Source organism: Stenella coeruleoalba (assembly GCF_951394435.1).
Source record: "Stenella coeruleoalba genome assembly, chromosome: 6".
NCBI lineage: Eukaryota > Metazoa > Chordata > Mammalia > Artiodactyla > Delphinidae > Stenella > Stenella coeruleoalba.
Window position 1 is genome coordinate 123,539,045 of NC_137151.1, and position 13,829 is coordinate 123,552,873.

At 52.9% G+C, this 13,829-nt stretch overlaps 1 protein-coding gene across 6 annotated transcripts in view; it reads left to right on the forward strand.

Annotated features, from left to right (window-relative positions):
* Nucleotides 1-13,309, forward strand: part of AGAP1 (ArfGAP with GTPase domain, ankyrin repeat and PH domain 1) — a 563,651-nt gene extending 550,342 nt beyond the window's left edge. For all 6 annotated transcript variants that reach the window (XM_079924566.1, XM_079924567.1, XM_079924562.1 and 3 more), the window contains 2 exons: nt 2,079-2,334; nt 4,783-13,309. In XM_079924566.1, the coding sequence (XP_079780692.1) occupies nt 2,079-2,334; nt 4,783-4,986 (460 nt within the window). In that variant the 3' untranslated portion in view covers nt 4,987-13,309. The remainder of the gene's footprint in view (nt 1-2,078; nt 2,335-4,782) is intronic.
* The last annotated feature ends 520 nt before the right edge of the window (nt 13,310-13,829 follow it).

Genomic DNA, 13,829 nt, shown 5'->3' on the forward strand with positions numbered 1-13,829 from the left:
CTACATCACCAGGAGCAATGTCAACACGGGTAAAAGGTGTAAACAGGGCCTTTATTCTGTACTTGGAAAGGAAAAATGTCACGGGTAACGAGTTTTCTTTCTCCAGTCCAGCGGAGGCCCCAGGTGATGCCCCTGTGTGGTTTGTAGCTATGTACCCTCCTGACTCCCCCGGAGAAAATGCTGAGTTTTAGGACAGGGCAATTGTGGATCCGTGTATATGTACGTCTCTGTGGGTAATTACAGTCACTTCTTATCTCTAGGGCTTCTGTTGCTTCTTTCATCAGCCTCATCAAAGAGCATCCGTCCGGGGACTTCCCTGGCGGTCCAGTGGTTAAGACTTTGCCTTCCACGGCAGGGGGTGCAGGTTCAATCCCTGGTCACGGAGCTAGGATCCCACATGCCTCGCAGCCATAAAACAGAAGCAATATTGTAACAAATTCAATAAAGACTTAAAAAATTGTCCACATCAAAAAAAAAAAAAAGCATCTGTCCGGCCTAAGGTCCCCCACCCCACTCCCCCTACCCCCGCTCCCAACCCTGGCCCCATTCTGTTCCCAGACTCTCTCATTTCAAGAGCTACTTGTGAAATCTCACTTCTGTCTTGTGCATTTCCCCCCCAGTTTTTTCCCCCCAGCAGTGCTGCAGTCTTGAGGATTACTGAGTTGTTTTCAGTGGTCTTCACCTGTACTAGAAGAGGCAACACCCAAATCCACCCTTAGCGGCCCAAGTGCACGAGTAGACGGCCCGGGGTCTTCTCCTTCCGGTCAATATAAACACACCTTGCTGTTGGTTTCTTCTCTCCTTCTTCAGCTCCTCTCTTCCCATCCTGCCCCCTCCTCCCTTCCCCAGCCCTCCTTCCAGATGTCTCAGGCAACATACTGTCCTCTTTGGGCCCCAGAGAGTGGGCCTGTTAGCACTCCCACCCCGCTGGGGTTATGCTCCTGGGGGAGGGGCACCAGCTGCCATGCCCATCGTGCCTCACACCTTCCCTCCCCGTGTCCTCCTGCCCTCTGCACCCTGACTCAGCTCTGGCCTCAGGGGGCCCCCTGCCTGGCCTCCTAGGCTGGGCCTCAGCCCACTTTCCCTGGAAAACCCACCCGGCTGCTCTTCGTCTTGAAGGAGTCGTTGACGCCCTCACCGAGGCTCCCCCAGGTGTCCCGAGAGCTAAGAAAGCCGCGCAGGGTCACGAGCTTCGCTTGCATCTCTTTTCCCCGTTGGATTCGCTGCCTTTTCATGTGTCGTCTGTAGCAGCATTTTCTTCCACGGGAGTGTCTGTAAGACCTCCGAGCTCACACACACCCCCTCCCCGGCCGATGAGGTTGAGAACTAAGCCCTCGAGGTCACACCAGGTGGGAGAGCCCACCGGCCACCCTGCCCCCTGGACTCCAGCCAAGTGGTCTGTAATCCTGGCTCTGACTGTGGCCGCTTAAAGTGGATGAGGCCTCCGAGCCTGTGGCATCCATCCTGCGTTGGGCGGGACCCCGGGCAGCGGGGTGATTCTTCTGGGGCCACAAAAAGCAGAAGAAATCACATGAGAGGACTTCCCTGGTGGCGCAGTGGTTGAGAGTCCGCCTGCCGATGCAGGGGACGCGGGTTCGTGCCCCGGTCCGGGAAGAGTCCACATGCTGCGGAGCCTGCGCGTCCGGAGCCTGTGCTCCGCAACGGGAGAGGCCACAACAGTGTGAGGCCCGCGTACCGCAAAAAAAAAAGAAAAAAAAAAAGAAATCACATGAGAGCTCAAGGCCGATCCCTGGTTCTCACACCTTAGGACATCAGAATCCCCTGCAGGGCTGGTTAAAACACATCCCAGGGGTTCTGATTCTGGGGGCTGGGACGGGGCCTGAGAACCTGCATCTCTAACAGGTGCCCAGGTGGTGCTCCTGGTGGGGACCCACTTTGTACACTGTAGGGAAGCCTTTCCCCCGAGGGGGGCTTCCTGGTGCCGGGTGAAGACACTTGTCACCGCCCCCTGGACGCCTCCGGACCACACACCACACACATGGTGGTGGCTGGGCAGAGGGGTGCAGCCTCGGTTCTGCCTCGCGGTCGTGACCTCGCCTGTCTGGTGACTCTTGCAGGGAAGAGAAGGAGAGGTGGATCCGGGCCAAGTACGAGCAGAAGCTCTTCCTGGCCCCGCTGGCGTGCACGGAGCTGTCCCCGGGCCAGCACCTGCTGCGGGCCACCGCCGACGAGGACCTGCGGACGGTCATCTTGCTGCTGGCGCACGGCTCCCGGGACGAAGTGAACGAGACCTGCGGGGAGGGGGACGGCCGCACGGCGCTGCACCTGGCCTGCCGGAAGGGCAATGTGGTCCTGGCCCAGCTTCTCATCTGGGTAGGTCGCCCACGCGCCCTCGGCACTGCTCCGCGGGCATCATTCTGGGAGAAGGCTATCGTTGCCCGCCTGGAAGTGGGAAGCATTAGTAATAGGGAATTTAGGCTTTGGGGTGGGGGGGCTCCCTTTCAGCCCACCTGTGTGAGGGCACACACAGAGCACCAGTTTAAAAGGGAGGAACGAAGTCTCCTTACGCGGGCACAGTGGTCCACTCTGCACGGCATTTGCTAGCGTTTCTGCCGGCTTCATCTTTGGGATGACCCCCGCCTTGGGTCAAGTGTAGTTGGTGATGTTCCTCTTGTTGCTTTTACAAAAGGCTCCCACCATCGTTTTGTGGGGAAGGGGTGGAGGGAGAGGCTATAAACTGAACGGTTTGTGTGGTTTTCCCGTTGCCACACCTTTGGATGTTTCGTTCACATAACACAAAAATGCTGGACCCTAGACTTTGAGCCTTGATGTGGTCGGAGTTTGTCAAAGGGCTTCTTCTGGACTCTCCCGATTAATTTCCGCTGGGGAGAGTTATCTTTTTAATCCCTACTGAAGCATTTGCCATGCAGCTTGAACGGGGAGAAGAAAGGGAGAAAATGACTGTACCACCAGGAGCTGCTTCGGAGACGCCCGCACCCCCTGCCTGGCCGCTGCCTGCCTGCCTTTGGGGTCCTTGGCCACAGCAGGTCCCCATTCGAAGGGTGGCGGAAAGCTGCCCGTTGAGAGGGTCCTGGGTAGGGAGGAGGGGTGTGTGCTCACCAGCAGTGGGACACTGTCCAGAGGTGGGTCACCTGCTGGGGGCTCTTCTGTTCCCAGCCCCAGGGGCAGGCGATGGGTCTGTCCAGCACAGCTGAGAACGATGCCAGTTTCTACATATTTTTACCTGACTCTTGGGATGGCTGTGATGGGAGAATTAGATACACAGATATCAGAAACACTCAGTGTTCAGCTTCATGTTAGCAGTTGCATATGAGTCTGCTGGGGCTGCCCTGACAAAACACTACAGACTCGGGGGGTTAAACAACAGAAATTTATTTTCTCACAGTTCTGGAGGCCAGAAGTCCAAGTCCAAGGTCAAGGTGAGGGCAGGGTCTTTTTTCCCTGAGGCCTCTCTCCTTGGCTTGCAGACTTCTCTCTGTGTCCTCACAGGGCCTTTCCTCTGTGTGCACATGCATCCCTGCTGTCTTTTTCTCTTCTCATAAGGACACAGGTCATATTCGATTAGGGCCCCACCCATATGACCTCAGTTAACCTTAATCACCTCTTTAAAGGCCCTATGTCCAAATACAGTTCAGCATATAAAGTTTGGGGGAACACAGTTCCATTAACAGATTGCATGCCATCTTTCCCCCTCAAATTGGCCAAGAGTTCCTTTAATGCTCATGCTTCCTGCAGACGAGAGATGAGACTCCCATCCATGGTGGTGGAAGTGGACATCAGTCCACCCTTTCTCAAGATCCAGAAGCTTAAAACTATTTGTGTAATTTAATCTCGTGTTACCCCTTCTAGTCATCACTCTGACAATCAGAGATCCTGAGAAAGGTTCAGTATGAGGCTGTACATCACAGCACTATTTAGACCAATGACAACTTTAAAACACTATGTGTAGGGACTTCCTGGCGGTCCCGTGGGTGAGACTCCGTGCTCCCAATGCAGGGGGCCTGGGTTCAATCCCTGGTCAGGATTCGATCCCCACATTCATGCCACAACCAAAAAAAAAAAAAAAAAGATCCTGCATGCCACAACGAAGACCCGGCACAGCCAAAATAAATAAATTTTTTAAAATAATTTAAAAAAAAATAAAACACAATGTGTAGCTACCGAGGACAGAGTAACTGAGTCATGTTCATACGGAGGAATATTATATAACTGTTATATGTCATGCTTTTGAATAACTTCTAATGATCTGAGAAAATGAGCAGAGCACCAAGTTCAGTAAAAAAAAAAAAGATAAAAATTATTTGTGCAAGTTTTATCTCAGTTATTCATATATGCATTTAGATTCAAAGAAGAACCATTAGAAGGAAATCCGCTGAAAGATTAACCAAGATTATCTCTGAATAGCGAGATTATACGTGATTTTTTCTTCTTATGCTCTTACGTATTACCTATGTATTTCCTTCAATGAAAATGAATCGCCTCTGAGATCAAAAGAGCGATCGTTTTCTGTGTTTATAATTGGAAAGTCAAAATAGAAATAGCAAAACTAGAGTTATCCTTGGTCCGTTCCTATTGCACAGGGGAAGGGCTTTTCGATGCAAAAAGCACACTCTTTTCGGAAAAGAATACACCTGGCGGGGGTAGGGGGGACGGGGGCAGGGACACTGGACGCTGGGCTCCCCCGCGGGTTCCCGGTAGCGCGTCCCGGGGTCCGCATCTGCCCCAGCTGCCTGCGGGGTTGAACAAGGCGCCCTGTCCCCTCCCTCCCGTGACCCTAATGCGGTTCTGTTACCTCTGCAGTACGGGGTGGACGTGATGGCCCGCGACGCGCACGGGAACACGGCGCTGGCCTACGCGCGGCAGGCCTCCAGCCAGGAGTGCACCGACGTCCTGCTGCAGTACGGCTGCCCCGACGAGCGCTTCGTGCTCATGGCCACCCCCAACCTGTCCAGGAAGAACAATAACCGGAACAACAGCGGCGGGAGGGTGCCCACCATCATCTGAGGACCGGCGGTGCCCGCAGCCTCCCGCGCGCCCTCAGGGATCACGCCACGTGAGTCCCGTCGCGTCCCCTCACTCCTCCTGGTGGTCCCCAGCCAACCCCCCACGCCTCCACCCCACCCCACTCACGCCAAGTGAAATCACAAAACCCGGATGGTCCTCAAGGGGCGAAGAGGAGGCTCGGAGGCTGCAGCATTGATTCCTTTGCATAAATTCCCCCGATCAACACACAGGAGCGACCGGCGGGCCTGGGTTCGTTGATGGTAGCACACGGCGCCGGACCCCGGTCCCTCCGGTGGCCGGGAGACAGAGCGTGGCACAAGGGACGGGACATGGGGGAGGGGAGGCGCGCAACCAGGAGAAGGGGCAACACTCCTTAACTGGGGGTTCAGCACATCAGTACATTTCACCTCTACCAGACGGAACGCTTGGGTTTCATCTCTTCTCCGAGGAGCTTGACGGCATAAATCAGAAGCAAGAAGAGTTTGTCAGGTTTGAAGCCCCTATGATGGTATGTGTCAAATCAGTTGTAGCTAATCTGTCCAGGGAGAGTACCGGCTTCATTACACTCGTACAGCTGAGTTCTTCCAGCATTACCGCTGTTTAATAGAACATGATTAGTCATCACCGAGAAGGAAGCGTATTAGCCGAGGAGGTAGTTACACAGCACGCTCTGGCGATTGCCGCGATGTGACTGCAATGCTCTTAGAAGCATCGTATTATCCCAGACATGTTCTTTCAAGCCCTTGGAGCCCTCCTTTCTAAATTCACTGTCATAATTTAGTATCTGTTTAATTTTTCAGTCCAAAGAGAGGAAACCAGTTGCCCAGTGTTATTTGACTGCAGTCTCCTTGGCGCAAAAACAAAACGGAAAAGATAAATAAGGGTGACTTGGAAGTTCAAAAGGAAATCACGAATTCAGCTAACGGCAGCATTTTGAGCACATTTAGTGAACTAAGTAAATGCGTAAAAGGCTGTTTTTTTGCCCAAACCTGAGAGGTAGTCTGTGTCCTTTTGCCGAGGTGGGTGTCTTGGGTCTCAGTCACTCGGGGGCCACGTTGCCCAAGTCACACAGGCTTCTGTATTCTGTCTTTAGATGAGATGTGTTGAAAATCTATTTGAATAAAAGAAGTTCATAAATATGCATTGATTTCTATACAGACAAATGGCACCTCTGTTAATTTATAAATTGAACTGGATGTGAACTAATAATATGCAACTAGTTGAGATAAGAGGGTTACAGATCATTGTACACGGGAAATATTCCCAGCAGTAAACACTTCCATTAATGTGATATACAGCTTCTAAAAAGGAGCATATCAGAGTAAGATGGTGGTACAATTTGCTTATTAAAATCAAGGAAGAGGGGGATAAAAGCATATTAGCGGGGGAAAGAGGCATGTCATTCCTTGTTACTGGAAAGCACGATTGAGATCTGACCCTACTTTTGCCCACCCAGAGGAACAGGCTGTGGCAACGCGGGGGGCGGGGTGACTTTCCAAATCCCAGACCCGGGCGCTTTGCAGAGGTCCATCCTGACCACCGCTGCCAATTTGGGAGCACAGACTGACTCATGAAACGCCCTGAGACTTTTTTTTTTTTTGCCTGGTGTCCAGGCCCATCATTTTAGTACGTCACCCGATTTGCCGTCGTCACGGTTTCTGGCTGCTTCAGACTTCGGCCACCTTCAACGTGGTGGCCAAACATAGTAAACCAGCTCGTGACACCTTAGGTGAAAAAGAAAAGGGGGCAACTGTGCCTTGAGCCCTTTGGCAGTCTGAGGGGGGAGAGGGCGTCACCTTGAAGGACGGCACGGGACTGAGGTAGCACAGAAACACAGGGCCACGTTCACCCTGCCGCCTCCGGGGAAGTTCCTTGCTCTCATATATTAAACCTTCTATTTTGTAAGAGTGTTTCCCCTTCTTTCACTTTTTTAAAAAAAATTAAAGTAGGTGGGGAAAAGATAAAGCTTTACACGGTTTCTACCTGGGTCGGGGTTTCATGGGCATTTCTAACCTTGATGCAGCTCTGTGGAACTCGGCGTTTTCCCAGGATAACAGGTGCGGAAGCCTCCAGCCTGGAAGCCTTGACAACAGGTCCGTAATCCCTCCACCCGATTTTTAATTCTGTTTCATCGCTGTGTGGTTATTTTGAATGTGAATAGAGGAAAGAAGAAAGTCCTTCCTGTTTTTGAAGAACGCGTCACTGTTCTAATCCAGCCACGCGCATTCGCCTCCCCGTTAGCATAGACGTTACGTAGTGGACACAGATAGAGTATAAACGAAATTCTTAAATTATTTCATTGTAGTTAATTCCCACTGTAGGAATGCTTTATCACAGTGAAGCCTTCTTTTGAAAAGAAACGGAATTCCTTGTAAGGCTTCTCTTTGGGATGTATATGGGTGTGTACAGATTATTATATGTGTTTATAATATAATATTTTCCCAGATGACTTCTTTTTTCACTTAGCCTTTCACGACCTGAATGCTAGACTGGTTTCTTCCCTTCCCTCCCTCCAGCGCTGGGACTTCATTGATTCCTCCTTAGAAAACTCGACCCCTCTCCTGCTATTTTTAGCGATATTGATCTGCTGCAGGGGGCAGCCTGCTTTCTCGAGCCCGAGTTTTGGCAACAGAGAAAAGGCGGTAGTGGGTTTCAAGGGTTTTCTTTTAAAATAAAGGTGACCGGCGGCTCGTCTGTTTGTATGTCAGTGTCAAACTAGAAGTCCTTTCTTTGCTGACAACGCTCTCATTCCCATCTTAAAGCCTTATTAACACCAAGGCCAGAGAAGCAAGGACCCAGGGCCAGTGTTAGAAATAACCAGTTGAGGAAGGGGGTCCAGCTTTCATAGTTTATTTCCATGTAAGTTCAGGGACATGACAGTGACACAGGAAGCCACCACTGCAGAATCCACGTAACCTTTTCTATTCAGAATTCAAATTTTTCCTTGACGAGAAACCCACTGGCTGGGGAAGGCATATGATAAGGCGGCCGCGTGTGAGGGCACCTGCACAGGTGAGCTGGGTGTATTGCAGACCTCTCTGGATTTCTCTTGTGGCCAAGAGAACCCTGCGGAGAAAGGAGCCTTGATTCTGACGGTGCGTGGGTGGACCTCGAGTACTGGGGTGGACAGGCAGATGGTCCCGGGTTCCTTCCGTCTCCGGTCTTCCCAGCAGATGAGCAGTCGAGGGTGAGTGAGTGACGTTCCTGCCATGAGTCTTTGGTCCCACAAGCAGGTACAGTTTCCTGTCCCCCAGGAAGCCCGCCCTATGTGCAGTTATCCCAGAAAGCAGGTGAGGGCAGCGGGTGCTTGCTGACCGCTGGGCTGTCGGGTGCAGGAGAGAGCAGCTCTTCCTGAATTACTCTGGCCTGGAATCCTTAAAGCAGCACCTTTCCTGCAGGGCCACGAGTCCAGGCTGCGGCCCTTGTAGCACCGGTGCAGGGCCGTGCACTTCTGCCCCCTCCTCTGAGGTTTTGTGCCGCCTGATGTGGTCCGCTTGGACCCAGCCTCGGCCTCCAGCATCAGCTCCGGGCCTCCCAGTTTGGTGCCACCTGAACACGTTCAGGCTCATTCCCCACATTTGCAAAGGAGCTGTCACTACTTCATTAGGGAACAATAGTCCAACAAGAAAGGCAGCCCTGGGGCCGAGCAGACCTGGGTTCACCTGGCCTTGCCGTCCCATCCAGCTGCCCAGGGTCCTTCCTCAGCTGGGAAACCCTGTGGCCTTGCAGGGTGTGGTGACGTTTGGACCAGGGTGGTAAATGCCGGCCCGATGCCCAGCCGGGGGCGGGAGGCTCAGGAGAGCAGAACGTGGATAGGACGGGGCCAAGAGCGCCAGCCAGGAAACCGGCCCCAGCCAGTGCCCTGGGGGGGCGGGGGCGGCCAGGCCCTCCCATCGAGGCTCTGACCCTCCTCTGTCTCTGCTGAGCCCGCCGTCGCCGTTGTCGTCGTCGTCCTCCTCGTCGTCGGTGGGAGCGAGGCTCTCCGAGGACCCCTGCTTCCGGGCAGCCCCTCCCCCAGGGGTGAGCCCACACTGCCCCCTCCCCGTCACTCACCGCCATGCGCCCACCAGCCTGAGTCTGAGTTTGATTTTCTAGGGGACGGAAGGGTGAGTGTCCCCTTCAGGCCCTTCACCCCCACTGCTTCTGGCCGAGACCACCCTTCTCTCTCCCGCACCCTCTGCTGTGTCGTCGATCCCAAGGCCTCTGTCCTTCAGACGCCTCCTCCGGCACTGAGAGGCCGCTGGGCACACTCGTGTTTGGGGCCCGTTCAGTGTCCTTATCCTGCTTCCGCTTTAAAACCAGAGCTTCTTGCAGGCACTCTGGGCTGGCAGGGTGTGGCCTGAGGCTCCAGGGCCGCCTTCTCTCTCCCTCTGTCCCTCATTGAGCTGCTGTGGCTGGCCAGTGACCTTGTCTTGGGCCTGCCCTTGGTGGTACCATCCTCCCCCTTGGGAGTGGCCACTGGCTCCTGCCCAACCCCCAGCCGAGCTGTGCTCACGGGTGACATGGGCCCTGGTGGCTCCAACCCCGCCAGTCCTTTCTCTTTGCATTTAGAATGTTCTGGAAGCGGGGTGGGGGGAGCTCCGAAACCTTGCCACAATGTAGGTCCTCAGTGAGTAAAGTAGGGTCAGGTCTCAAAAACTGCTCAGAAGACACAGATGATTGGAAAGCAAATCCGTCACCTCTGGATGGGCTGCTTCCACTCGCTCACATCCTCTCTGTCAGGTGCCCCGCAAGGTCATCGCGACTTTTCTGCAGCTCCCCTGGACCGTATTTATGTCCTTCAGGCAAACAAACTGAAGAGCCGTCAGGAAGGAACTCTGATAGAAACGTGCTGAAGATACACATCTTTCTTTCCCAGGAAATATAATTCATTTCTAACGGCCTCTTTCCACGTGGGCTTCACACGCTGTGAAGTCGTGTCCTGGAGTGATTTTCAGCCCCATCCTTAACCAAAAAGCTAAATAAGGGCCTTTGGCATCGAGACTTGCATCTTTCTCTTTTAGCCGTGGTTTAGACATGTTTCTTTTTGGATTCCCCAAGCGGCTGAGGCAGGGTCTGCTTCTGCCCTGCTCTGTGCCCTACGCTGACAGGTCCTTTTTCATTCAAGTTTCTAAATCAGCTTTGCCTTTCAGTCAAGACATCAGATTCCTTCCAGTTATGCAGACGGGAGAAGCCGGGTGGGCTAATCCCTTGGGGTAGATGAAACACTGCTCAGACTTTCAGTTCCACCACTGCCAGGAAGTAGTCACTGGAACCCAAGGTGCTGTGACATCTGAGAGAGAAATGTTGCCACACAGGGTCAGCACCTCCACGTTGGACGTTCAACCACCTAAGACGTGATCATCCCCAAACCACAGATTTTCTCCCCCTTAGAAAAGTAATGCTGTCCTAAAACAGATGTTTTTTAAAACTATGAATAAATTCCCCATCTCATTTTGGATGTCTGCTGCTTTTTAAACATAGATTGACACTTTTTTCCAGTTGGCGTTTGCAGTCTGGGTCTGAGTTGAAATTAGAGGACATTTCATCAGCAGGGGATTCTGTAAAACGAAAAAGTCTGTTTTTAATCTGTGATTCTTTTTTTAAAGCCCAGATTTTAGAAGTATTTGTTTCACCAGTGTAGCAAGCACCCTCGGCAAAGCAAGGGTGCGGTGACCATGAACTTGAAAACCCCTCCTTAAGGCATGTCACTTACGAGGTGTTGTTTTTGTTGTCAGCGTTTGGGGGTTTGCGCCTTTTTGGTGAAAGTGTCCTTATCTGAGGCCCTCAAGCCATCCAGAAAAAGGCCTTCGGTGCCGGGGAGAGGGCAGGGTTGGGGCAAGCGTGCCCAGCAGAGACCCAAGGTGGTTCTAAAGGCTGCAGGTGTGCGAGCATGAGCCTGCCCCGTTAAAAGGACGGGATCGCGGGCTTCAGCCACCGCGGGACACCCGGCTCCCAGCAGGCGCCGGCTGTGCGCAAGGAGAGGCAAGGTGGCTGCATGAGTGAGAGGTGGGCTTGAGGCTTGTCTTGTGTTGGGCCTGGCTGTGGCGTCTGTAGAGAAGGACTCCCGAGGGTCGTGATCAAGGCGTAAGAGAGGTCCTCACCTGTCCGAGTGCAATTAGGACTCATCTAGATTTCAGTGTCGGTGAGCGTTCCATGACCTTCAGCTTTTGAGATGCAGATGAAAGAAAGGAACCAAACAAGATGTGAGAGGGCTGGGGAGGCTTTGGAATGGAGCAGACCCCCGTAACACACCCGCGGTCGGGAACAGTCACCCCTCAATCAGATTATGCCCCTGTCTCCCTAGTGCCGGACGGCATCCACACCGGCCCGGAAGCTAATGTCTGAGCTGGTTCAAATACTCTTGTCATAAGGAGACTCTGCCCATCCCTTAGAAGCTCGTACTCAGAGCTGGCTCGTGGAAATTAAAGGTGTGTCAGGGGCTGGGTGAAGGACGTCCCGGGTCTCCCCACCCCTGTAACGACGCCTGTGTTAGAAACCCACAGTGCCTGGCTTCGTGCAGAGACCTTGGTGAGCAGCCCAGCTGGGGACACTGCACTCAGCTCTGCACCTGACTGAGCCGCCTGGGGAAAAGGTACATCCCGCTTGGGAGGACAGAGGCTGGACCCAGGGTGCCGTGAGCTGGGGACAAGCCAGGGAGTTAGCGCTTACTGCTCATGGGAGCCCAACACGCACCTCTCAGCCCCCCAGTCCCACCCACGGGGTCCCGGCAGTTTTCTCACCAGGACTATTACGAGTGCACTGGTGGGCTTGAGTGAGGGTCAGAGCTGTTCCGTGGTGGATAGGCGGGGGGTAGGTACCCTTACAAACTGCTCTGTGGCTGTTCACGCATCTTGGTCTTAGAAATAATGCCTTCTCCAAGCCTTCAAACGCAGCACGGTTTCTCTCCTCCGACTGAGTTTTTGTGTGTAAAATATATCAGATTCTTGGGGCTGCTGCCCCTGCCCTGGCTTGAGTTCCCGTGTGCTGGGGATGCCGTGTGCACTTGATCAGAGGCCGAGCCCCGGAAGGACCGGGCTGGCAGCCCAGGGAAGGGCTGGAATTCGGCCGCACCAGCCACAGGCATCGCCACGTGGGTCCGAGGGTGTGGCTTCCTGCCCCAGACAAGCCCCGCTCTCCTGTCCCTGACTCGGAACTGGGTTCTCATCTTGCCACTGGCTGTGTTTCTGAAAGGGAAGCCGAGCAGGTCAAAGGCGATGACGGAGGCATTTCTAGGAGGGACTAGGGAAGGCCGCGCCTCGCCACACTTTAGCACACTTCTCTGTTCTGTAAATAGCCATGTATAGAAGACGGAAGCGGAGCCTGGGGTTCATCCAGAGATGGGTTTTTTCCTTTTCTTTTTTGGTTGTTTTTATATTACCTCATTCAGCAAGTTTGTTTCCCGATGACTCAATGATGCTTTATTTATATTGTTTGTACTGTAATTAAAACCATTGACAGACATTTCACTTGGCTTGTTATTTCCTACGATCTTGTTTTGATTAAATATGCCAGTTTGTATTTTCCTGCCTTGGGATTTTTTTGTGTCAGCTGTACAGTATTCTAAGGGGACAAAAAAAAAGAAAAAGAAAAATGTGTAAAGTAATGGAGAGAGGGGGCTATAGCGTAGAGGCCTCTTTCTAATAAAGAAATGGAAATACGTCTACGCCGCTTCCGTGGAGGTTTTTCTTGGGTTTTTTTTTTTTTGGTGGGGAGGGGAGGGGAGGGCATTTTTTGTCATGATGAATTGGGTTTCTATTCCCAGGTCAGTGCTTACGGAAGGGATTCTGCTACTAGGCCCGGGCAGCCCCGTGCATGAGCACACTGGCCCAAGGTGCTACAGTCATGGCAAGAAGGAAAAAAACAAGGAGCAGCTCTTCTGACCTATTTACAAGAAATTCCGAGAGGCCCTGGTTCCTCCAGCCAGGGATCGCCTGGGCCCGGAAGTTCTGATACATCAGATGCTTCAGCTGTATCTTTGCACTGGACCCACAGTGCCCCAGATATGTGATAAGGACTCAGCAGTGGCTAGAAAATAAACCCATTCCAGGACGGTGTTATTACTAATATTAAAATGTTCTCATGCAAAATAACATTCTATCTTTATCCCCCAATTCAGAAAAGTATAAAGAAGGTAAGACTCACCCAAAATGCCACCACCCGGACGTCACCACAGTTAGTGATTGGAGCACCGTCCAGACTCTTCTCTCTACAGACAGACGGATGGCTTTCCAACCCCCCAGGCTTCCATGTCAGTAAAGATAGAGCTGCGTGATCACAGGACAGGTAGTATTTACAGTTTCTGCTGGGATTTCCCCGTGGCGTGGGGCGCCTACAGCGCCACAGAGTGTCTGGTGAATTGCGCAACACAGAAGGGAGCGAGCCACCCAGCCACGCAGTCACATGACTGCGGGCCAAATTCAAACCATGACAAAGGTGGCCTGTCTTCTAGTAAATAAGCCAAAAAAGGACCAAGAACATTGCTTTTTGGAGGAATCAGCTGCATTCACGTGCATATTGGTTATCTATTTGGTAAGAGATTTACAAAACAGTTCTTTTAAGTAAGGGATGACACCTAGAGGTAGGCAGGCCAGGGCTGCATGGACAGTTCCAGAAGGCCATCTGGGCCCAGCCTCCTCCCGGCCACCTGGTCACCCATCACCTCCTGGCCCCCACAGAGGGCTGTTCCACATGCAGCGTCTGCCTTCCAGGTGGGGAGAAGGGGAGGTGCAGCCGACACGGCCCTTCTATTTGGCGTCCTCGAAGCCCCGCTCGTGACCACTGCCACACAGCCGGCCAGACCAGGTGGCGTCATTCAGGGCTGCAAGGGGGGCTCAGTGGGGCAGGGTCTGGTGGTAAGGAAG